The 24533-nt window shown below is 43.4% G+C and overlaps 3 protein-coding genes across 3 annotated transcripts; 1 reads left to right on the forward strand and 2 right to left on the reverse strand.

Annotated features, from left to right (window-relative positions):
• Positions 1-831: 831 nt before the first annotated feature.
• vps4a (vacuolar protein sorting 4 homolog A) lies at positions 832-9490 on the forward strand. The gene is made up of 11 exons (XM_076732576.1): positions 832-1056; positions 1713-1824; positions 1923-2067; positions 2159-2220; positions 2540-2659; positions 3479-3635; positions 4171-4319; positions 4496-4577; positions 5312-5531; positions 5633-5773; positions 7398-9490. The coding sequence occupies exons 1-11, from the start codon at positions 1036-1038 to the stop codon at positions 7497-7499; spliced, it is 1311 nt and encodes a 436-aa protein (XP_076588691.1). The 5' UTR covers positions 832-1035; the 3' UTR covers positions 7500-9490.
• Positions 9491-9493: 3 nt separating this feature from the next.
• Positions 9494-19990, reverse strand: cdk10 (cyclin dependent kinase 10). The gene is made up of 15 exons (XM_076732577.1): positions 19716-19990; positions 18370-18605; positions 17299-17567; positions 16621-16693; positions 16465-16536; positions 16101-16203; positions 15945-16026; positions 15693-15760; positions 14719-14771; positions 13406-13475; positions 13101-13160; positions 12745-12868; positions 12495-12634; positions 11236-11288; positions 9494-11147 (listed from the first exon to the last, which is right to left on the reverse strand). The coding sequence occupies exons 3-15, from the start codon at positions 17386-17388 to the stop codon at positions 11053-11055; spliced, it is 1083 nt and encodes a 360-aa protein (XP_076588692.1). The 5' UTR covers positions 17389-17567; positions 18370-18605; positions 19716-19990; the 3' UTR covers positions 9494-11052.
• A 2102-nt stretch (positions 19991-22092) lies between these two features.
• LOC143321844 (charged multivesicular body protein 4b-like) lies at positions 22093-24117 on the reverse strand. The gene is made up of 5 exons (XM_076732515.1): positions 23940-24117; positions 23015-23117; positions 22629-22746; positions 22403-22529; positions 22093-22163 (listed from the first exon to the last, which is right to left on the reverse strand). Exons 1-5 carry the CDS (start codon positions 24115-24117, stop codon positions 22093-22095), a joined length of 597 nt encoding a protein of 198 aa, XP_076588630.1.
• Between the last annotated feature and the right edge of the window lie 416 nt (positions 24118-24533).

A 24533-nucleotide genomic window follows, 5' to 3' on the forward strand; every position in this document is an offset into this window, starting at 1 on the left:
CTTAAGTTGGTCAACCGTCAACAAGCTACAGGCCGTCCCTCTTTGAGCTTGATGCACTAACCAATCAAAACCCCTTTAAATCTGTGAATGTACGCTTCCTCTCTTCTTCCAGATGATTATTTTTAATCTCCTCTCTCGTTATGAAATTGTGGCTATCCTGTCTATGCAAAGCAGTGCTTCAAAGAAGGGGTTTTTTGAACCAAAGGTAATATCTGTGGCAGCTTGCGTCCAACACAATCATTGAACTGAAAAGTCAGAAAGGGATAAAGTGCTGCAATAACCTGTCATATGCAAAGTATTTTAGACCTCCTTCCAAGATACAGTATACAATGTATGATAGCAATGTAATAAGCTCAAATGTAAATACCTATCAATAAAATGGTTACAAATTACATGACTTGATTGTTGGTTTATTGTGAAGATTTAGATGGAACTTTTAAGTTTTGTAATATAAACAATATTTGTTTCGTTTCATCTTCCATATTGACTGTTCCCAGCACTGGGGTGCACGCATGTTAATTTCCTGTCTTATGGTCAGGGTACCACTGCTATAACACCAATTAGACCGCTAGGTGGCGGCAGCAGCAGTCCCTTCAAACGTCTCCCACTGTTGTTACCATTTGACAAGTTGTTAGGTTTAACCTTACGACGGGAAAATATCAATAAAAATAAATGGAAGTTTAATTTACTTAAATGTTTAGCCTTAATATCGTCATCAGTGGGCTGGTGAATGTTTGTATTTTGTCACTTTTATGGATATGCTTGTCATTCGCCCTTATATTTTGAAAATGTTAACCGGAAGTCAATTGTTGTGTCAGCTAGCTTGTTGGTATACGCAGTGTTGCTGTGGTTTTGTTGGGTCGAAGCAGAGCTGTCATATTTGCTAGCTAACGAATTAGCCTCTGTTTTGTCATGTCAAGAGCAAGCTGTCCCCTTGCAACATAGGGCTGTTAACAGGTTCATTTCTTCACATATCCACCTTTGGGTAGGGTCAGAGGATAGAAGTCTGGGCGGAGAGCAGAAGAGTGCGATGAAATGACAACGTCAACATTACAGGTAGGCTACTATTAGCTAACGGTACCCTGCTGCAACTGGGCATAACTTTGCTAGCCTATCCGGCAGCTCGAGTGCAAGCTAACGGTAACCTGCTAGCAGAACAGCTGACGCTAAAACCTGCTAACATTGTTAGCAAGACAGTATAGTTTACTGAGCCTACGAACAGTGCTTCCATTGCATTATCTTGAAAATAACTGCGTAAACATAGAAATCTGACGTTACTGCACTGGCTAACTATATAGTATAAAAGCATACTATGAACTAATTCTGGCGTGGGTCGTGAATTTGTGGATAATATTTCACGTTGTAATAGTATCAGCCGTTATCTCACCGTTAGCTGGGCTGTGGCTGCTGCTCGCAAACGGTTAGCATGAGAACACAAAGGTTTGCGTTATGGGACATTATAATCTGGTAACTGACTTAAGAAATAGAGTATTTTGTTTTTGAATCAGAAAGAAGTAGGAACCCATTACACAGCATCTTAACTAGCTGTACAAATGCTCTTTGTTTTGGTTGAAGCTCCATTGTTGACATGTGCAGACTAATATAAGGATTAATAACGTGTGTACAGTTCCTGCCTCTGTGTCTGTGTTTCTGCTTACTAAATATCTTACATCTTCATCTGGCCTTTGACTGTTTCTCCGCATCTGTTGCAGAAAGCGATTGATCTTGTGACCAAAGCCACAGAGGAAGACAAGGCAAAGAATTATGAGGAGGCTTTGCGCCTGTACCAGCATGCCGTGGAGTATTTCCTACATGCCATCAAATGTGAGTACTGCAGCCTGACAGGTAGTTTGACCCCCTTCTCTTACTACCAGCATTGGTGGGTTTTATTCATGTTGTTGTGTGGAATTTCTCTCCTTCAGATGAGGCCCACAGTGACAAGGCAAAGGAGAGTATACGAGCAAAGTGTGTGCAGTACCTGGACCGAGCGGAGAAACTTAAGGACTACCTGAAAAATAAAGACAAACAGGGCAAAAAGCCAGTCAAGGAGGCACAGAGCAATGACAAGTATGCTGTCAACCTTCTGTCTTCTGAGAAAACATGTTCATGTCTGTGGGCGTTACTGTATTTGAGTCTGTCTCTGTTTGTGTTTGTGTAGGAGTGATAGTGACAGCGAGGGTGAAAATCCAGAGAAGAAGAAGCTGCAGGAGCAACTTATGGGTAAGTAAATAGACACGAGTGTAATAAGCCAGTTGATTTGGTGGTTGTGTGATATTAAGTCAGTTGTAACAGTCATTGTAACAGTCTTCTGTTACAATGGATGTGAAACAGTTCGACTAATTTTTTTGTATAATTTTAACTCTACACTGCTTGTAAATGGGAGAATCTTCACCTGAAATGATTGTAATGGGAAGTTTTGATCAAATGTAACATTGGTAATGTGGTGTTTTTGTGCCAGAGCTACAGATGTACAGTCACATTTGACTGCATTTCAAGGGCGTTGTCGTCAGTCTTAATCATGCTCTGCCTTTGTGTCCAGGCGCTATTGTAATGGAGAAGCCTAATGTCAGGTGGAATGATGTGGCTGGCCTGGAGGGAGCGAAGGAGGCTCTGAAGGAAGCTGTCATCCTGCCCATCAAATTCCCTCACCTCTTCACAGGTACTGCTGAATCTTCTGTCTCTGTGACTCTGTTTACATCCACTAATCATCATACACTGAGATCAAAACGTTAAAATCATATGGCAGCTTAATACATTTATAGGTGTGTTTGAAGCCAAAAATGTACATTGTTGATAGTATAGCATTGTGACAACTGAAGGTAAATATCGAGCTGAAATGTTTAGTTGTTTGATCAACAGAATGTTATTTGGAATAATCATTCTGTGGTTCCGGCTTCTCAAATGTTTGCTTCTTTTCTTTGTTACTGTACTTTGACACTGTGTTTTATATCATTGGAAATTGAATCTCTTGGATTTTGGACTGTGGTTCAGACCAAACCATGTGAAGATGTCAGCTTGATCATTGGGAATATTGATAAATATTTTTATGTTGCTTTCTGTTTTGTTTGATTTTGTAGGTCAAAAAACTAGTTAATAGATAAATCAATTGTGCAATTAGTTCACTGCAGCCTCAGATCAATATCGCTGCTCATTAGTTGAGAAGTCATTTTAGATGATGTGAAACATCATTTTAATATTAGCGTAATGGATGTTATAACGCTTCTCTTTCAGTGAAAGCTTTCCGTCCTTGTTTGACTGTAAGTTGATAAGATAAGATAAGACTTTATCGATCCCACACCCGGGAAATTCAGTCCCCAGTGTGGGTGTAGCGGTAAATGTTATCACGTTATCCTCCGTTCCTGTTTTACTCACTGTTTATGCTGGACTGCTGGAACAGCCTGTTGAACGGTACCTTCTTCAATTGCATCCGAGTATGACATAATATGGCCAACATTACTTCTGGTCTCTGTGTTCTCAGGAAAGCGCACTCCATGGAGAGGCATCCTGCTGTTTGGTCCTCCGGGGACGGGAAAGTCGTACCTGGCTAAGGCTGTGGCCACTGAGGCCAATAACTCCACCTTTTTCTCCGTCTCCTCCTCAGACCTTATGTCCAAGTGGCTCGGAGAGAGTGAGAAGTACGTGTCTTCCTTGGGTGGCTGTTGTATGAAGCTGCACTCTAGACAGGGAAAGACGAGTTTATTGTAGTATAGAAAGAGCGGAATTTGGTTTTAGATGTTAATTTTATGAGGTGTTTTCAGCCTAACTAGAGTGAAAACCGGACTACATTATTGTTCCAGAAACACTGACTTAATTAACAGTTATGAAGACATGACTTTTGCTGTATTTTCAGTTTTGTTATTAGATGAAAGCATTTCTCATTTTTCAACAGATTTTCAGTATTTTAATGAAAAATAACAATTGTAAATCAGGCTAAAATGCATACCAGAGGGTTGAGGGCATGTCCTATTTTGGAAACTGCTCAAACACAGTGTCATGATGGACTGTAAGATATCGAGAACCCACACTGAATCATTTTCCAGTGCAGACTGGCAGTCCTCTCCATCTTTGTCAGGGACGCTCTGCACCCTTTCTTAATGTGGAGTGTTCCTTCTTTAATATTCTAGTCTTTGTGTCTCAGCCTCATTTTGTCCATCTCCCCGTTTCTGCCAGGCTGGTGAAGAACTTGTTTGACCTGGCTCGCCAGCACAAACCCTCAATCATCTTCATCGATGAGGTGGACTCGCTATGCGGCTCCAGGAATGAGAACGAGAGCGAGGCCGCCCGCCGCATCAAGACAGAGTTCTTGGTCCAGATGCAGGGTGAGTCGAATGAGAGCAGTGATAATGCACAGTGAAGAACATGCAGTATCAAATCATATGCACTGTGTTAGTGACGATAGAAAACTACAAAGTCATCCTTAATATGCAGATGCATAACCCTGAGATGGAGGCAGGAGTGCTCGTATAGAGATGACTGAAGCTCTCTGGTGTTGCAGGTGTGGGAAACAACAACGATGGTATCTTGGTTCTTGGAGCCACCAACATCCCCTGGGTGCTAGACGCTGCCATCCGCAGAAGGTCAGAGGTCACTTTAATACTCCATGGTTAAGTGTGTTTGTTTCACCCTGAGTTCCTTCTACAGGGATTTTTAATAGTGTCAACTCTGTAACACAAAGTGTATTTCAGTAGCCATGAAAAGACAGCAGCAGAGTCAGTGTCAGAGGACCAGACAGCTGTGTCATATATCCTGTTAGTCCATGGGAAGTTATGACTGGACTTTTTGGAGTTTTGGTCAGAAGTAACAAAACAAGGCTTTATTTAAACTGACATTTCACATGACATGGAGGAGTCTGCAGGTACGAATGCATTTCAGAAAGTAATTATAAAAGTACAGTAAGTAGATGGAGGTATTGTTATTTTGGGCAGATGAAATGCAAGGTGGACAAAATAAGACAAATGGGATGAATTCTGTAGCTTCTCTAAAACCATTGGATCTACACTACTGAGGTAACATACCAACACTGGACTGGAAAAAGCTCCCCATTCACAGCATGTGCAAACTGTCTGACACTATGGGTTAGTCACTTATATTGTGTTCATCAGTCTTGCTGCTTCACTAAACACAATTGCTAAGTCGTCCTGCATTTTTATATTCTTCCCTTTATCAGAGTTTAAAATTCAGTCTAAAATTCAGCTCCAGGCACACAAGCAGGAGCTTGTGAACGCTGCCTGGGGCACCGTTTATGTTATCTCTGTTTTGAACAGCTGGTGAATGTGCAAATTATCTGAATTTGTCCCCTGGTGTGTGTCAGGTTTGAGAAGCGTATCTACATCCCTCTGCCGGAGGAGCCGGCTCGGGCTCAGATGTTTCGTCTTCATCTGGGCAACACGCCGCACAGCCTGAGTGAGGCCGACCTGCGGCAGCTCGCCCACAAAACAGACGGCTACTCCGGTGCCGACATCAGCATCATTGTCCGGGATGCGCTCATGCAGCCAGTTAGGAAGGTCCAGTCTGCCACACACTTCAAAAAGGTGACATCATTAAAAAACCCAAGAAAAAAACAGTCAGACTTCAAAAGCCCACATCAGTCGATTCCCAGATTCAGCTTTGTTTCTTGCTCTTACTCCTGCAGGTTCGTGGTCCATCCCGAAGCAACAACCAGGTGATGGTGGACGACCTCTTGACTCCTTGTTCCCCCGGTGACCCTGCAGCCATAGAGATGACCTGGATGGATGTGCCTAGTGATAAGCTACTGGAGCCCATAGTCTGCATGGTGAGATACACACATATTCAGGGACGATACAAAAAATGGTCAGCTTTTTCTCAACAGCAAGGCAGCAGCTCTTCATCTCTGCCTCCAGAGTAACAGCTGGACAAGAAGATTCAGGCAGCAGAATATATTAATGTGCCACTTGAGTCATTAGCAAGCTGTGCATCCTTGTTTTTAGGAGCTCTATTTCCGTCCATTAAAACGTGGATAAATGGTTATGCAACAGATTCTTTTCCATGTTCTTTTCCATCATGATGCTCATGATTAGATTTTTCAGATTACATTAGATTAGATTAGAGTAGATTAGCCTTTATTGTCTCCCTCAGCAGAAATTTGTACACCAAGGTTTATTTAGGTTCAACTTCCAGTCTGGTAACTTGTACCTTCGGCCCAAAGCCCTCAGTTGACCTCCTTGTGAAGGATGTGGTTTGGGCCACAGGTGATTTTATCCTGTCTGACCCACTGGCCTCGTTAGTGTGCTGCTTTTTAAAAACCTTGGCCACAGCACTGGGATCAGTCAGTATTCTATCCTGCGTTGGATCACATGTCACTGTAATAGACAGCATCAGTGCAGTCACTCTCTACTGAATGAAGCTGATGGTTGAAGTTGTTGAGTTTGTTTGCTTTTTCCAGTTGATTGAGTAAATGTGTTTCCCTCTTGTCAGAGTTCAGGTTGGTTATTTCCTTCATTATGTTGCATCAGTTTTTCTGAGTTCTTGTTTGAGAAAGCTTCTCTGACGTAAACTGTGTTGCTTATGTGCTTCCCGTAGTTTCCCCTTTAGTCCTCTTTGTCCTGCTGTTTTTTCCACTTGTTCTGAAATGCGAGTGTTTTCTTCTTCTGATGCAGTGTTTGATCTCAGACATGATGTAGTCTTTGTTTTTTGGGTATATCCTCATCTCTTTTTGGCACCACAGTGTTGACACAAAAATTAAACTACACTGTGATCACCTTCATGATACTGTCAATATTTTAGTCTTATTGGGAAACTTCCCACGCTGTGGACAGGAAGTGACTACTTTGCTCCCTCTTAATCCTGTCCTGCCACACACTGACAGACTTTGACTCAGGTTTGCTGCTTTTTAGGGCAGACCTGAAGGTGGGGTTAGTTTGAAAGGAGGGGGTGGTTCCATCTTAGCAGCATATGCATCTTTAGTACTGTCAAAGCTTTTGTCCAGGATCTTTCTTTTAGGGACATGTGCTGGAACCCTGAAGAGTGTAGTCCCTCAGTGTTCAGGCACAACTCTTCCATCTTGTTCCTCAGGGAGTGAGCGTTGCTGAAGAGTGTTGTTGTTGACGTTGAATGCCAGCCCTCCTCCCTCTTTCTGTGTCCGTCTGTCTCGGTGCTGTCGCGATGACTCCTTTGGAACATTATTATTATTATTATCCAGCAGGTTGTGGTGCGATAGCCATTCCCTGCCACAAAGCTGGTCGCTCCCCCTGAGAAGCAGGGTGTTGGTGTTTAGATCTCAGATATAATGGATCATCTTAATATAAAACATGATCCACAGTAACAGATTTCAAGCTGTGGACGTCAGGCAGGTGGGAAACAGGATGAAGGAGAACGTGAATATAAAAAACACAATGTGAAACAAAAATGAAGAGTATGTATCTCTGCTTGGTTTGCAGTCGGACATGCTGCGCTCTCTGTCCACCACCCGTCCCACAGTCAACACTGAAGATCTGCTGAAGGTCAAGAAGTTCACAGAGGACTTTGGGATGGAGGGCTGAGAGACAGAGCCCCACCCAGCCCTGCCCCACCTCTCCTCAGTCCACCAGAAGGGTCAAACTGCTCCCAGCAACACTCCACCCACCCCTCAACCGCTGTACCATCCTGTTGGCTTTCATCTCTCAGCCCAGCACTTGGTTCACTGCCTCTCATGGATTTAGAAAGAAGGCCGCTGTCATTGAATCCTTGGGGGAAGTTGACCAATTGCTACAATAGAAAATGTTGGTGTGATTTGGTAGTTGGACAATAAAGCCCACGTCTTGCCCCCCTTTCCGCTGCAGCATATTCACTACAAGAACGTCTCATCTAACCTGCGTTGATGTGAGGAAAGCTCCATTTTGAGTCTGAATGCATTTGTCCCTCTCTCAGCTGATTCTGTCTGACTGAAAGACTGTACATTTTGTTGCCATGGTGCACTTTGCTTTGATGAAGGACAGCGACGTATGAAGAAGAAACAAAAGAAGAAGGTAGTTCTCCCGACAGGCATGCGAGTGTGTAAATGCATCCTAAGTGTTTTTATTAAGCTTGTGTGTCTTAATGTATTTGTCTGTATGTTGAGAGCCCTGTTATTTTGTTACCTGATGAAGAGTTCAGTTAACGGATCGCTGCTGCCTCCGCGGCCCTCTGCAGCTCGTTGTGTGTCAGCATCAGGCCTGTACCTCAGTGCTCGCAGCAGCGTGAGCGAAGCTTTCGTGTTCAATATTTACAGTACGAGAGATGTGCTTGATCGAGAGCCAAACACCACATTTCCTCTGTCCAAGAACTTGAAAAAAGATTTTTAAAATGCTCAGTGTTAATCCTTGAGTTGGTCTCACCACAGGGTTCATTTGGTAGCTGTTCTGGAGCTTTCAGTCATAATACACGGTCTTCCTCAGCAGAAGGAGTTCGCCCCCTTTCTGTGCTGTTATACATGTTCAAATTGACATTTTTTCTGTAAGGACTTCTCCATTTTGGCTGAGGTTGAAAGGCCATGCTTGGCCTTGGTCCATTTAGTAGCAGTTCTGGAGCTTTCGATAATGAGCTAATGCAGACGCGAAGTCCTTGAAAAGTTCTGAAAAAAGTAGAAATTTCAACATCTACAATTCTGGGCAATCTGCTGAAGAAGATCATGTGATTGAAGTGAAAGCTCCAGAGCAGACACTAAATAGACCTAGCTGAGATCGTTGTCTCAATGAATTTTGATTTTAATGAGTTTGTGCACTGCATTTCTCAGAAAGCGCTTGTCTGAGTGAGGCGTTCTGTGATGTCTTCCTGTTTGGATTTTACTTTGTTGACGTTGGTCTTTCTGTAGCAGTCTGCTCTGCATCGGTCATTTCAGTGCTGAACCTACATGGCTCATGAATCCAGTCATGCACGTCTCTTTGAATACTTTGTTAGTTTGCCCTGCACACATTGTTCGACGATGTTACAGAACACTTTATACACCCTGTTCGATCACTCCTGACATGTAACTTGACTGACTATAATAGAGATAGTTTGTTTACACTTGAAGTATTTCTTTTGTTGGTATTTCACCATGGAGCTCCAGTGAAAGTCCTGTGTTTTGTTTTGTTTTTTCTTTGGGAGTCATACCAAGTTCTATGCTGAGGCAAACCCTACCACACTGTTTCTGTGACATCTGCTCATGGCCGCCTCTTCTCAAGCTCCAGTGGCGTTTGTCCTGTTGTCAGCTAACAGACAGGGAGGAAAGCAGGATCACACAGCCGGTTTTGAATAGTCTTTTGAACCAAACTGCTCTTGGATGTTTGTTCCGCACCACCTCTCTGACCTCTGTTTCACTACTGCATCAGGACCACAGGCTTGTCTGGCTAACAGTGACGGGACTTCTTGTGATAGCTCAGTGCTGTGTGTTTGTGGAGGTACATACTGGGTCAGTGGGAGGTCGGTTATTAATGTCCCTGTAAGGGAACTTAACCTGCCACTGGCCATGTAACCATTACTACTAATTTATCCTGCATTAATAAAAACTGACATTTCAAATGAAGAAAAGGCACAGTTGGTGGTTTGACATGTTTATTATGTTCACTAGCCGCGGGTTTAAACTGTGACATTTTCAGTATCTATCCCACTAGATCACTGGTTCCCAAACTTCTTTCCTTTAGTGACCCCTTTTATGTCATTGAGTAAACAAATGGATCAATGCATAACAATAACAGTACAGAACAACTGATAAACTGTTCATTTAACCCAAACAGTGAACAGAGTAGCTGCAGGAAGTTTGTGTAAAATGAGCGATTTGGATGAATTTGAATGAATCTGTTTTATGTATTTTTAAACATTTTACCAATCAGACACACTGAGTAGGCTTCTTTTTTTAATGAATTCACTGCTCTGGGCCTTTGTTCTAATCTAACTAAAGCAGAAATACCAAAAAATCCTAAAAAGAAAGCTTTGGTGACCCCCAGGCTGGGAACCAGTGCACAGGGTAAATATCAGTTATGTTCTAAACCTGTTTATTGACAGCTAGGTGTCAAACAAGTCTACCAGTTTACCACTTCTCTGATTCGTACTGAGGCCACTGGTCATTTACAGTATGTTTCGGGCATTCAAGCTGAGGCTCTAAAAGGAATTGTCTGACACTTATGGAAATATGCTTGTTCACCTTTTTGCCCCAAGTTAGATGAGAAAAATGATACCACTCTCATGTCCAGATAGTAAATATGAAGCTACAGCTAGCAGCCTGTTAGCTTAGCTTAGCATACAGACTGGATCCAGCTACGTGTGTCCATGAGTGATATCGATCTTCTCATCAGACTCTCCAGAATAAGCGTGTTTCCCCAACGATGTCAACACAAAGTGGGCAGATTGAAAAGTTCCGCGTTTCACTTGAAGGACACTTTGGCAGGACGCACAGCTACTCATCGACACACACGGACAGGCTGAGATCTTTGCGAGGCTGCATTCCATTTCTTCAGCCACAATCTCTGAATTGTACAGGCAGATTGTAGCACTTTAAAAAAAACTCCTAAGAGGCAGACTGTAACTGTGGGCAGAGCTCAAGCAAGTCGGTTCAGTTCCTACTTGTCTTGCCTTTTCACAGTTTTACCGTTTTGATGTTACTGATCACACAAAGAGCAGAGACAGAACAGCACATCTAAAAAGTGACAGATGTTCAACACAAAGGACACAATGCCTCAGCATATGCGTCCACATTACCTTCACCTTGTTTAGTGTGCAGAGCTTGGCAGCAAATATTAAGACATAAACCTAAGGGAAGAGGTTTCTACTGAGCCTATAAGCAGAGCATGCTGCTGCAAATCACCGGATATACACTGATGAATGTGCGGTTACAGCCTTTTTAGCATTACACTGAACACCGCAGAGCTCTGTATGAGCAGTCCAGCACGTGTTTGTCGGCTTCAGCTCAGTTGAAACTGTTACTAAATGTTCTGCATTTGCTGAAAACTCCAGATCCACGTTCCACGCATGCACTGCGAACAGAAACCAGCGTCCGTCCTGTGAGCACGCATGCCCGAGAACATCGCCGCCACAGCGGTGTCCTTTCAGTCAAATGTCTCATCATCATCATCATCATCATCATCATCAGCTCCTTCATCACACTTTGCTCCGTTTCGAGTGGCTCTCTGCCGGAGGAGCGGCCCGCTTGTTGCGGTGGTGGGGGAAGGTTGGCATCAGCTCTGGTTCACAGGCTGCACAGAGAAGCAGACAGGATGAATGAGTGGCTGTACATCAGAGGACAGGAGCTACAGCTGATTCATATCCAACACTTTCACTCACGTAGAGGTTTCTCCTTGAAGTAGGAACTCTCCAGACAATCTTTGGCAGTCGCTCTGGATCAGGAAAACAAGAATCAGCCAGGGATCGCTCTTAAGAACAGAACATATCTGGCAGGTTTCAAGTCGACGTGATATCTGACGCAGGGTCAAATCAAGTGAGACAAGCTGGTGTGAGAAGTCTTCCTCCTCCAGTGTGCGTTCTATTAAATCTAAGCAACTAGCAGAGGAAAGGCCCTGAGTTCTTCAGGAGAGCGGTTTGATGTGACTGAAAGGATGACTCAGCGCCTGCTGTCAGCAGAGACAACAGAGAGGTGAGGCAGAACTGATCTCTCTCAAACTAAGAAATGTTCATTGATTGATTATTCCCAATTTCTTTGATTGTATTCATGATAATATAATACACAATGACATCAGTGGTACATCAGTGCATGTCTGTCTGTGCCTGTATGTGTGTGTGTGTGTGTGTATACCTTATGTGTGATTCGTGCCATGTGCAGATTCATCAGATCAGTCATCTTGATCACACCCAGAAACAAACCGCACATGATCTAATCATCCTGAGAACACGGTGGGATCGTGTTTCCTACTGTCAGTCAGGAGGATAGGAGGTAACCATGGCAACACCACTGGACTAAGCTACAAGAGGAAAGGAACTGGAGATCCTTTCGACTTGTAAATAGCTGATTCATTTTGATAGGAAGTTTTAGGTAGCTGACTCCAGAGAGAGCGCTGTTCACACACAAAGGTGTCTCTGTTAATAACCTTATGTATAACGGTGGAACGGTGCATGCTCTGCTGCTGTTATCCTCCACTAATCAGGCCGAACTCACAGGCCGAACCTACACCGCTGCTGCCAGGATGTCCGGCCTCCCCACACCCAGTCTCACAGGGCTTAACGCTCACTGAGGCCATTGCGCAGACCGCAACCTCAGTAGCAGAGGACATCACACACCCATTCAGTCACCACCTCACCCTCCTGCCCACTGGGCACAGGCACAGAGCGCTGAGGTGCAGAAGGGCTCGCTTTAGGAAAAGCCTAATCCCCGCAGACATGGCTGCCTAAAATAGTCGGCCCTGCTGAACTGGCCTGAGTGAGTGCTGATGGCTGTTTGTCGCTACTGTGTGCTGTGTGTTGTCTGATGTGTACAGTGCTGTGCAAAGTAACTCCCATTTGGGGACAATGGTTACTTTCAAAGCATTTTGCTGATACACACAGTGTGTTGTGTGTGTGTGTGTGTGTGTGTGTGTGTGTGTGTGTACCTGCGCTGTGGGTTGTACATGAAGAGGAGGTTGAGCAGTCTGTGTCCAGCATCAGACAGCCAGGTGAATTTGTTCTTCAGGTTGTTGTACGGCTGCTTCCTCAGACTGTACTGACTGATGAGGGGCAGCTGAGAGAAACCCTGACACACACACACACACACAAATTCAATGTGGCATACTCCTCGTCATCAGACATCACACACACAGAGTTTGCTTTACGTGGCAGACGTGTTAACAGCTGAGGTCTCACCGGCCAGATGTTTTCATTGGGCGTTCCCAGCAGCTGAACTATGAGGTCGACCTGCTGGATCTCAGAGCTTCCAGGCAGCAGAGGTTTGTGAGCCAGCAGCTCAGCCAGAATACAGCCGACAGCCCTGCACAGGAAACATCACAGAAAGTTCAGTGCCGTCAACAATTCATGCCGTCATGTTCCACTGACCTGTGTGTCAATGCAGATAATCAAATTCTAATTCTCTCCTTACAGACATTTTGCTTCCTCTGTGGAGGTTCCTTATGTTCCTTAAGAGCATGAAGTGGACTTGTGTGTGTGGACAGGATGTGTAGCCTGTGTGTGTGCTCTGATAATGCCACAGGTTGGAGTCTCACCACATGTCCAGGGCTGTAGTCTGAGACTTGGTCCCTAGGAGGAGCTCTGGAGCTCTGTACCTGCAGACAGGTGAAAGGTGGGGGTGAGGGCATACCGTGACGGAGACTTGGCTTGAGGCATTGAAGCTAATGAGAGGAGGATTACTGCGAGAGATTAAAAGGACGAGTTTCCACTGAGGCTGCACAAGCACAACATAAGTAACGCCAGAGTCATCTGCAGTGTAACACACACACCCTCACATAAACACAATTAGGCTAAAGGGGAATTTACAGTAAACATGGCTGAGAGCCCAGTGCACACTCACCACAGTGTCACCACTCGAGGCGTCATGGGCTGCTGGGGGATGCCGTACATCCTGGCCAACCCAAAGTCAGCTGTGAACAGCAGAAACACAGACCAGATCCTTAAACATCCCACCGCTGCGGACACTCGGGCTCAGCACTGACATGTACTTTTTGACTCTTGACAAAGCCTTAAATGTACATAGTAAATGATGATTTGAGCATATGAAATTAGAAAGAAAACAGAAGCTGAAACTATATATGAGTGCAGTCTGTCGAGATTTACATCTCCAGCTGGAACTAACGGGCTTGGGGCTGAGTGTCCTGATCATATGGGGGAGTCAGTGCATGTGTGTGGATCTCTGTGGCACCTGTGTGTGATGGGCTGCAGGTGAGCTTGGCTGACTGATCGAGTGAACGATTGAAAGTGTGTGTGTGTTGTTGTGGAAATTCTCTGCTGCTGGTGAAGAATGAAATAGAGACTTCTGCCGGCCGACAAGGTTTTATTTCCTTTGCAAAGAAAAGGTCAATCATCACCCGAGCGGTAGAATGACGAAAGACCCCAAGCATGGGGAGAGCTAAACATTTATACCTTAGGAACGCCTCCCCTACCCAAAAGGTGTGTATTCGCACCTTTTGGTCTGCTGTGGGTATCGGAGCCGACTCCCTAGGGGGTGGCTCACACAGGGGGCATCCTGCAGGATTTTGTATGTTGGTGTTAAGAGGTCTAGACATCACAATTTAGAACACAAAAAGACCTGACATCCTGGTGAGATAAAGGGAAGTCAGGCATCTCAGGGAGATGAAGTACAAAGAATTGAAATTGCAATCACAGTGTGTGTAGGTGGGAGCTGATTGGCTCCAAGCTTGCAGGCCAGCTCCTGTGTGCTTTGCTCCAAAGCGTCTGTTTGTCTGGAATAATTCACAGAGATGAAGGAAAACCTGACGTGGAAACTCAGTGATATCACATGTCTGTGTGATTTGGCCTTCAATGGTGGACATAACCAAGAAGCTCTCAGAGATGAACCTCGGGCTCCAGCAGAGGTTAGTGTGATACATGTGTTCAATAATCTAGTATGGCCCTTGAAGGATTTAAAAAAAATCGGATTGGCCTGTGATCGGCAAAATATCCCCACCCTCGCTCTACGGGGAGGCAGTACTGTACGTTTAAGATTATGTCACTTGAAGACCATAAGAACTGTGAGGCAGTCACTGTGACAGAGGGAGGTCATAGGTCAGGGCCGGCAGAGTCCGGAGTGTATGTCAGTACAGCGTACAGCATAATGTCATTACAGTGAGAGCTACACAGGCGGTTATGGTAACAGCGAGGACTCACCGATCTTAACGCAGCCTTTGTCTGTCATCAGCAGATTGGACACCTTCAGGTCCCTGATAACGAGATTGAAGAGGATAATGAGGCTGCTGCCAGACGACACAATACCTTCACCCCCCTCCCGGTCGTGTCCTGTAGAGGTGAATTCAAAACCGCTTTCCAGCCGTTCAGTTGTGGCTTTCACTCTTCTGTTCCAGCAGAAGTGTGACAGAGCTGAATCTGACAGTCGTGTTAATGTTGCCTCAAACAACATGAACACGCAAAAGCTGTATTTACTTTGTTTCATTTTCACTCTATTTTCTCTCTTATTTGCAAATATTCTACCCTTCCAGCAAAGTTTCCTCCTGTAAGATGGAATGACATCGGCTTTCCTTCGCTCAGCGTGCAGACTCCTGCATCATTATCTGTTCATCGGCTGTTACATTTCCACTAACCGCTTTCCAACTGACTAAGAAGGAACCTGTATCTCTCCAGCTCCATTAATTACCTTTCCATTTCAGCATTAGATACAACTGTAGCTTTGAAAACCAGATAAGTCCACTTAGTTAATCCAACTGCATGGCTTAATGACGCAGAGCAGTATGAAGAGGAGGAAGAAAAGAGTCCAACAGAGCAGACTGCCTTTGAAACAGGAGGACAGACAATGCTGGAGACACAGGTCATCATACTGCTAATACTTACTGAGACATTTTGTCCAAGTCTAGTACAGCGACACACTGAAATGTCAATTTGGTTAACCTGAACCGACTGTTAGAAAACTAGCCAGACATTAGCAAACCTGCACATGCTAACATGCAGCTAAAACGAGCTTCTGCTTGTAGTTTATTGATAAGTCAACGAGACAGTGAGCAGACCAGATACTGCAGTTCGCTGGCTAACAAGCTGAAGTTACATGATCACAAATGCTTTGAGATAAAAATGGAAACACATAGCGAGTGTCATTACGTTGAGTAGAGAGAGTAGTTGTTGGGACTGACCTGTGTATGATGAAGTTGTGGTGGAGATACTCCAGACCTCTGAGCAACTGAAGAATTATACACTTTACCTGGAGAAAAAGAAGAAAATTTTACAAAGCAGACGAGACAAAGTGAGCCGTGCAGACCAAATCAGTGATGGCTTGAAAAAAAGTTATTTCTCTTTCTCTGTCAGTGAATTCACTGCAGATACATATGTGGACACTGAACGTGAACAGTCAACTGAACAGTTTGTATTCCTTGGCTCTGTCCTACCTGAGCCTCAGAGAACGGCGTCTGCATGTTCTCCAGCAGACTGGACAAGTCCTGCTCGCAGTAACTCATCACCAGAAACAGGCTGAACACAAACACACATAATTACAGAAGAAGAGGCGATCATGTAGTAACAGTGCGTGCATGTGTGTGCGCTACCTCTCCAGCTGGCTGCCAACCACCACTTCTTTCAGCTCCACGATGTTGGGATGCCTCAGCCTCAGCAGCAGGGTGATCTCTCTGAGGCTGCTGATGGGGATCCCTGGCAGAACGAGCAGAGCGTCAACAGGTTCGCTAACTTTTACGGCTCAGTTTAACAAACTAGAGAACCAGGAGTGAACCTGGTCAGGCCCAACTCCTCTCATGCCACCGTCACACCAAAATATCAGCATGTATTCAAGAGATGTCAGCATCTTGTCAGACTGTAATGACTCAGAACAGTGATGCTCTCTACGTTCCCCAAACTGCTAATTCCATGCAAGTTGCACATGCATGCATCTCAGTGTTAGAGCAGTGCTCTTACCATCTTTCTCTTTGTCCATTCGGACCTTCTTCAGTGCCACAATCTCATCTGACTTGGTGTCTCGGGCTCGGTCTGTATTAAGAAAAAGAAACAGTTTATCCACTGAGCATTTTTCCTGGTCGGACCAGTCTACAGTCTCCAACATCAGTGACTTACACACAATGCCATAAGTTCCTTCTCCGATGCGGTTGAGTTTCTCAAACTCTCTGACGCTTCTGCAGCTCCCAAACTGAAAAAAGTGAGAAGATAAAGACATGGACGGCACAGCAGTGAACTCCATGCATCAGGCTCGTCCCCAGCAGACGTTAAGAAGACATTATGTTATCAGTGCATTTTGATTAAAGTATTACCTACAGGATAATACTTTAAGAATAAACATAGATAATGGACAAAGTCTAGATAACTCCACGTGACATATTATGTATTCAGAACAATGTAAGTGAATACTTGAAGTGGAAATGAGATGGCGAACAACGAAATCAAATCGGATCTAATGGTGATTATCAACCCAGTCGGCCTCTTTACCACAGAAGATCGGCCCATCATTAAGAGCATCATTTAAAGCATTTCAAGTGCCGATGAAATTTCGTCTTATATAGTAGTTTTGGGTTGTGATTATATTGAACAAGAGACAGCTACACAGTGATATTTTCCCAGTATGTTTCACGTTGCCATCGTTAAATATATGCCGAATTTCTGCCTAAGTCATCTAGATTTGGGTTATGTGTTTACTTGTGTTCTATGGCTGATGGATCGTCGCTGATAAGATGGGAATCATTAAATTACCAAAGTCCTGAACGACACTTTGTCCCCACAAGGAGCTAATTGTCTTACCCTGTCATTTTGAGGCACTGTGAATGTTTTATTGTTCTTGATGGACTTGAGCTTTATAGGGTCCGGTTCGTCCTCTCCCACGGTGTCCATTCTTTCATTTGAGATCGTGTCGAGCCTCAGAAAACACGCGTATCGTCTGTTGTGGATTTAACTCGACGAGCGCCAGCTTCACACTACGCCTCTTCCGGTCCTCCAAGAGGCCAACCAAGTACTTTCCCGGAGTTGAGAAGTGGCATTTGAGAAATTCATTTTGAGTCCTGCTTGAAAGACTGTGATAAAATAAAAACAAATAAAGAAATAAAAAATAATTTAAAAAATAGAAATAAAGCACATAAATGACAGTTCGTAAACATTTACGTCTTCCCACTTCCCACAAGACGTGATGCAGTGACACTAGAAACCACGACTAACATGGAATATATAGCTGTAATTATGTCATTGTCAGGGGTGAGCAAGCAGTGAGCGTGAATGCGTTGAAATACTCCAGCAATTTAGTACTGCACTTCCCTCAAGTTCTCACGAGATACAGAATGGTGAAACTCGAAGCTGCAGGAGTTCAGATGTCACTAGTACAGTTTAAGATTCTTCCTCATTCTTTGTGCAACCAATAATATCATCTTTTCATTGGACCCCGTCTGCTAACTGTCCACATCTCTCCGCCCCCCACCTGCAAATGCTGATGACATCATCAGGGTTATTTTCTCAGACAGGACAGGTCTTACTATGTACACCTGTTTTTAGTACTCGCCATGATGACTGAACTGATCTCTGTAGGTAAAATCTGTAAAGTTCCCTTTTGAGGTACATTTAAAATATGATGCATTGTATTACACAGTAGTACATACAGCATTAAAAAGCTGCTCACCATCATTAAAATAATTCTACAATGAGTGTATAATAATATGACTTTTAAAGAGGGATATTTCACCTAATTTTCATACTTAAATTTGCTGCTAATTCCTCTGTACTTTTAATCATATCAGTTAGAAATATTGATGCTGCAGTAAACGATTTGAATACTTCCAGCATGGTTTATAATTTAAGAGATTTTGCCACTCTCTCTGATCTCACCATTCCCAGTCCGTGGCAGGAAATGTTGAGTTATTGTTTTTTTTTCACTAGTTTCCTCCCCACTACAATGGGCGTGGACGAAGGCCTCCGCTCTTTGATGGCATCAGCTATAGTCATGTTGGATCCTGAGGCGTGGATGTCTTCTCGTGATGGAGCTGTGACGAGGATGGCTGGTACGCCTGAAGAGGAGTTAGCTGAATCGGACTCAGATTTGGACTGTGCCGGGGGGGCGCTCTCTGGAACAGAGAGGGAGGAAATGACTCTGAAATATCAGAGGTGGAGGATACATACTGAGTGACACCACATATCAGTCTGATATACAGATGTATTCTCAGGCCACATACTGTAGCTTTGTACAACCAAAAACCCACTAAAACAGCTTTGTGTTGGGGACAATTTCAGGTAAAATGAACCCAATCAAACACATGAAAGGTACTCCCTTCACCTCACCTTCTCCAGCTGCTATTTTAATTCCTGTCGACCAAATTTAGTCCTCACAAATAGAAAAGTAAATGCTGGACTATCACCTGCAGGTCAGGCGAGGTAAACATGCTGGTTATAGGTGTGTGCAGTGTGTGTGTGTGTCTGCTAAGATGTGTGGTCAGTGTGTCTGTTTGGTATGAAGAGCAACAGCACCTTTTAAATTGGATTGTGCTAATTTCCTAAGAGTGTTAGGGCTTGGGTCTACCTCATATTAGTACTACATGGAGGAACAATGATTATCGTTCTCAACAATTCTTAATATGTTCAACAGCTTTGATAAAAAGGCACCAGAGATTTTTACCCCGATGAACACGGTTGTATCTTGGTAGGTGAAGGAGCTGAGGCAGAGTGCAAACTGTACAAACTGTCATCATCATAAAAAGGGCTTAGTGTGCCAATTGTTGTGTAGCTGCTTTGTTGGTAAGGGTTATACTGATGCTGATCAGTATTACCTCTACATTAATAAAGACAAGCGGTCATCTGCACCTTCAGCTCAGAGGACACATCCACATTCACATCTGTGCTGATGATGCATACCAAAGGTCAAATACATTCTACAGTACTTCATCAATGGCTATAGCAAAAAAGCTGTCATGGTCGGTCAGTATACACAAAAATATTTTTCATTTACAGTCCGTGTAGCTCCCCTGCACTTGTTTGGACAGACACATACAGAATTTATGAATTTCTGAAGAATCTGGGTCAAATTCAATCGACTCCTAAAGCAGCAATCCTTAAATCCAATCTGCAGAACTCACAGGCTTACTGATTAGCTGATAATGCCACTGCAAGGTTTCATTTTTTTGTCTATCCACAGAGTTTTCTCCTGAGGTCATTTGAGGTCATGTGTGTTTCATCCCTACCTGAATCTTCCTTCTGGCTTGCTCCAGACCCCATTAGGCTTCAGTCAGCTGTTGTGCAGTCCTTACATGTCCACATACACGGTGCTCGCATTTTGGTCGTTCTATGCTGCAGCACATTTGGAGTCTGCAGTTCAGAGCCGTGCTATGTCTGCAGCTACTGCCAATCATCCTCTCCCTGTCTCTGCCACTCCCTCCCTGTTTCCGTCACTCGCTCTGTGTGGGTGACACTAATCCAGTGCAGTTGCTCAGAACAGTAGTAAGAGACACTGGATTTAAAGGGCAAATGGGGAGAAGTCGCAGAAACTCTTTTTTAATATGACAATCCAAATGATTGTATATGTTGCTGCCAGATGGCCGTTCAGGGGTAGCCACACGATTACCTCTGAACTAAAAACGACAAGGTTCAGCATGACGGGGCATTCAAAGTTACAGACGTTCCAGAAAGAGCAAATTTAACAGTATTGACTGAAATTTTAATATTTGTGGGAATTAATATAAGATTGTCAGCTCAGTTTTAAATGATTAAATTGCTGGAAACCACCTCAATATCAACTGCAATTGGTTATGTATCCAAATAGAGCTCTACATAGGCCACAGGATTTTAACCTTGGTACTTACTTGTTAATGCTCTCCTTGAGTTGATTGGCACTAATTCTCATTTGATAGGTTTTAATAATTTCATACATAATCTGGATGAATAAAATGCAAACATACATCCTTGCTACGTCATTTGCAGTCTCAGATCAGATCATCTCCGACCTCATGGGCTTTTGTCTGACGATGATGGAGGCTCTGGGGGCAGCAGTCAGTGTTTCAGGGCTTCCAGTCTAGCCAGATATCCAAATAATGGATATACAGATAACGAGTATCTGGGCCAAGATTTGACTTGAATTTACAAGTTCCAATTTATTTTGTTAAAAACATGCAACACTGACTGCATGATAGTTGATTTGCCCATGGCTGAAAAACTACAGAGAGCTTCACTGAGTCAATGAGAGCTGATTGGCACTGCACACAAAGTTTGACCGGTTCAACAGTCTAGGAGGAGTTAGCAGAAGCAGCTTTTCTCAACGACCAGGGCCAAGAGGTAATTTCAGGAGGACAGGGTGAACACTGAGTCGCAGCGTCTGGGGCTGCAAAACGTGCCAAAGCTGCAGTTCCTCAAATGGCCACTTCATGTGGACTCCAACAACAATCCCCAGAGATCTCCATGTTATAATGCCCAACTTTACAGCAGAGATAAACATGATTACAGCCTACAAAAAAGGCCACAAAACCTGCTCTGGGCTGTTAATTTCTCCATTCATGACAACTGAACAGGGCTAAATTTATATATAACACACTTCAAATATTATTATTGGGGCTTTTTAGTCTTTATGACAGTGACAGCTGAAGACATGACAGAAAATGGGGCAGAGAGAGGGGAAGACACGCAGCAAATGAGCCGCAGGCAGGAGTTGAACTTGCAGCCACTGCAGAGGACCGACAGATTCAACACATGGGACGCACACCCTACCAGCTGAGCTATGGGGTACCCCATATATAACACACTTATCTAATTTCAATCTTAAAGTTATGCATAACTATGGACATGGCTGCATGGAGTGACAGCCAGCTCAGCCACCAGGCTTCAGCTCCACCCACACTCCACCTCTTTGGACATTTTTGGATTAGCCAAACCCTAAGACTATCTGGAGTGGTCATAGAGGTCATATGTTGTTGAGTACAAACACTTTGTGCTTGCTGCCCTTATTCTAAATGCCCATGTTGTGAATTGGACATTCAAATTTCATGTCTACAAATCACATTTCCTGCTGGATGCCATAATTTAAGGTGTTATGTAAATGTTTATTTTTGTAACATTCAGCAATTTGAAACAAACACTCGTGTAAGAAGGACCCTGACAACCAACAGGGTGAAGCCAACTCTCTTAATGGAAACTCTTAGCTGCAGTTAAGACCACATGTAAAAAAGACAAATTTATACTAACACACGAAGACTTCTGAAGTCGACACGAGCAGCTGAAACAATGACAGGAGTTTGAGGGGAAGGGGACAATGCATGTTTCCAAGTTCAGATAATGTCATATTAAGTCATAAAAGAATTTAGTAATGTTAACAATAATAGTATTACAATAATAATACTGTATTACAGAGTTCATACTTTACTACACTACATATTCTGTAGCTTCTGCCATACTTTACATTAAATGAAATACTTGTTTTCACTTACACTTTGCTGTAGAGAAAAGACAGTCAAATGTCCACACAAATGTAAAACACTCTTGAACTATAACATATTATTTCTGCCTCATTATTATTCCGTCCTGCACTTTCCTTTTGGTTTTTAATGCAGTGTGTTGTGGCTGATGGTGTGTTTATGAGGGTTCGTTCAGCCAGCGCCGCAGATACTCTAAATCCTCCTCAATCTCGTCTTCCTCCGTCTTGGCTTTGGAGGAGGAAAAAAAACAAACAAACAAACTGTGAGCAGTTTATGTTACATCATGGTATTTTTAGCTGTTATCATCAGTTTTCCAGGTCTTTTTAAAGCTGCTAACATGTGAAGTTGACCCCTGTGGCATCAATGTTATCAAACATGCACTTGTCACCTGCTGCAACTGGTGCGACAAGTCCTCTGCTTTACCAACTACGCGAACCGACCACACTTTTGTCCCAAATGGCTCTTACCAGGATAGGAAGGTGATGCAGTGGATGACACTTTGGGACAAGAGACTCTCTCCTCCACTCTGTCCAACTCAAAGAGACTCTCATCCACATTCTCCTCCAGCCTCTCCAGCTCTGCCAGCAGCTCATCCTAAGGGAAACACATACATACATCATGATATGGCAAATGATTATTAATCAGAATGAAACAAAGAATCCAAAAAAACGACTAAAATTACTGTCATCATACCTCATCAAATTCCATCTCAAAGCACATGGATGTGTGGACGGTGTCTGGCATGTCTTGAGTCCCTTCCTGCTCCTCTGCAATGTCCTTGATCAATTCATTCACCTTGTTCACAGCTTCTCTGAAACAGCCAGCAGAGAGTTTCTGTCTCACTTAAACTTTTCTTTAAACTATTTTGCTGTAATATGTACACAAAAAGATGATGTTCTAACATTTTTGGATCCAAACTCATAGCATCACTTGTAAATAAATAATATCCACATATACATTTTATAACATGTATCCAAATTCTTATCCACCATCTGTAATATTTGCTGACTTTCTGTGTGACTTCCTGTTCTTATTCTGTTCTGTTGCATTCAAATGAGCTCCTATGCTGATTTCTTTGCCCTAATATGTGTTCATGAGCGGACCCCATGGCCTTCACAGCACAGTCAATGTCCTTGAGACGCTTCTGGTACCACTTCTTTCTTCTCAGCGCCTGCAGAGCCACTGAGAGGAGAGCACAGTCAGATACAGTGTATGAGCTGGAAAGTGCACAACAACATGAAAAGAAAAGCAGAATCAAGGGGACTTTCACACAAACCAGCAAGGTCACAGTGATCACACAGTATTGAGCCATGTCATCATCATGGCAGTCCTACTTGTTGATGTTTATAACTAGTTTTCTATCAGGGATGTGTGAAATTCAGGAGGCCTGCAGCTTTCTCTACAGATACCTGAGCTCACGAGTACAGGCACTGACTTTTGACTCCACTCAATCATGATTAATCATTTTGAGTAATTTTTTAAGAAAAAAGTCAACATGATCTATTCCAGCCACTTAACGATGAATGTTTTCTGATGACAGTAAGCTGAATATCTTTGGATTGTGAATAAAATGAGACATTAGAGGTCATCATCTGAGGCTTTAACGGACAATGAAAATAATGAGCAGTTGCAGCCTCGCCATATTCATAATAAGACTGTTAATCACATTCAAACAAGAACAGTAAAGCAGACTGAAACTAAATTAATATTGTGAGAGTGACAGGTGGTCTTAAACCTGATATGTCAGGTTTGCTGGATTAGCCAAAACATTTTAGCAATTATTTATTCTAGCTAACTAACTAGCTCGCGCTAAGGAGTGTGGATTAGCCTATAACGGTTTTAGTTGCATGAGTCAATTAGCAGTTAGCTTGATTAGCTGACGTGCTAGCTTAATAACAGACTTAATAACGTTAGATAACACTAACATTACCCCACCTAGCCACATGTATGATAATTAAAAATAATTACACATAACATATGTCAACTTCCTTTGAAGTATCTCACCTTGTCTGCTGTTTCTGCTGTTTTTCTTGGCAAGCAGAAGTTCCTGGTCAATCTTTTTCACCAGAACTTCTCTCTTCCTCATCAGCGATTCCTCTGGAAATTTCTCACTCTCCTCTTGATGGAAGGCCTCTTTTCTCACCTGGTCTCCTCCACCAAATATCTTGATAGCCAAAGACATATCTGTGATTTGGCCTGCCAAAATAGCAAAATGACTGACAGGGTCCTGGTCCTGGTCCAGCAGCACCTACACACGGTGTAACGTTCAGGATGTGTGTAACGTTCAGGGTGTCTGTAACGTTCAGGGTGTTGCTAAGCTGCTGTCACCTGGACACTGCTGTCTGCGTGTGTTTTCTGGTGTTGATCATTTTTCCTGCATGGTTTTAATATCTCCTGTCAGTGAAGACTTAAAGGAGTATTTGCAATAGAAGAAGAAGTTTATGTTTGGCACAAATGCATAAAGTGTTGTAGCTATCAGTTTGTATATAGAGTATGGCTATGTAACTTAAAATAAGTGAATTATGGGTTAAAGGTCCTCTGTTTAGATGGATCAGAGACTCCTTTTAGATTAATTCAACTAAGAACTGGGAAGAGCTG

Source organism: Chaetodon auriga, chromosome 6 (assembly GCF_051107435.1).
Source record: "Chaetodon auriga isolate fChaAug3 chromosome 6, fChaAug3.hap1, whole genome shotgun sequence".
NCBI classification, from domain to species: domain Eukaryota; kingdom Metazoa; phylum Chordata; class Actinopteri; order Chaetodontiformes; family Chaetodontidae; genus Chaetodon; species Chaetodon auriga.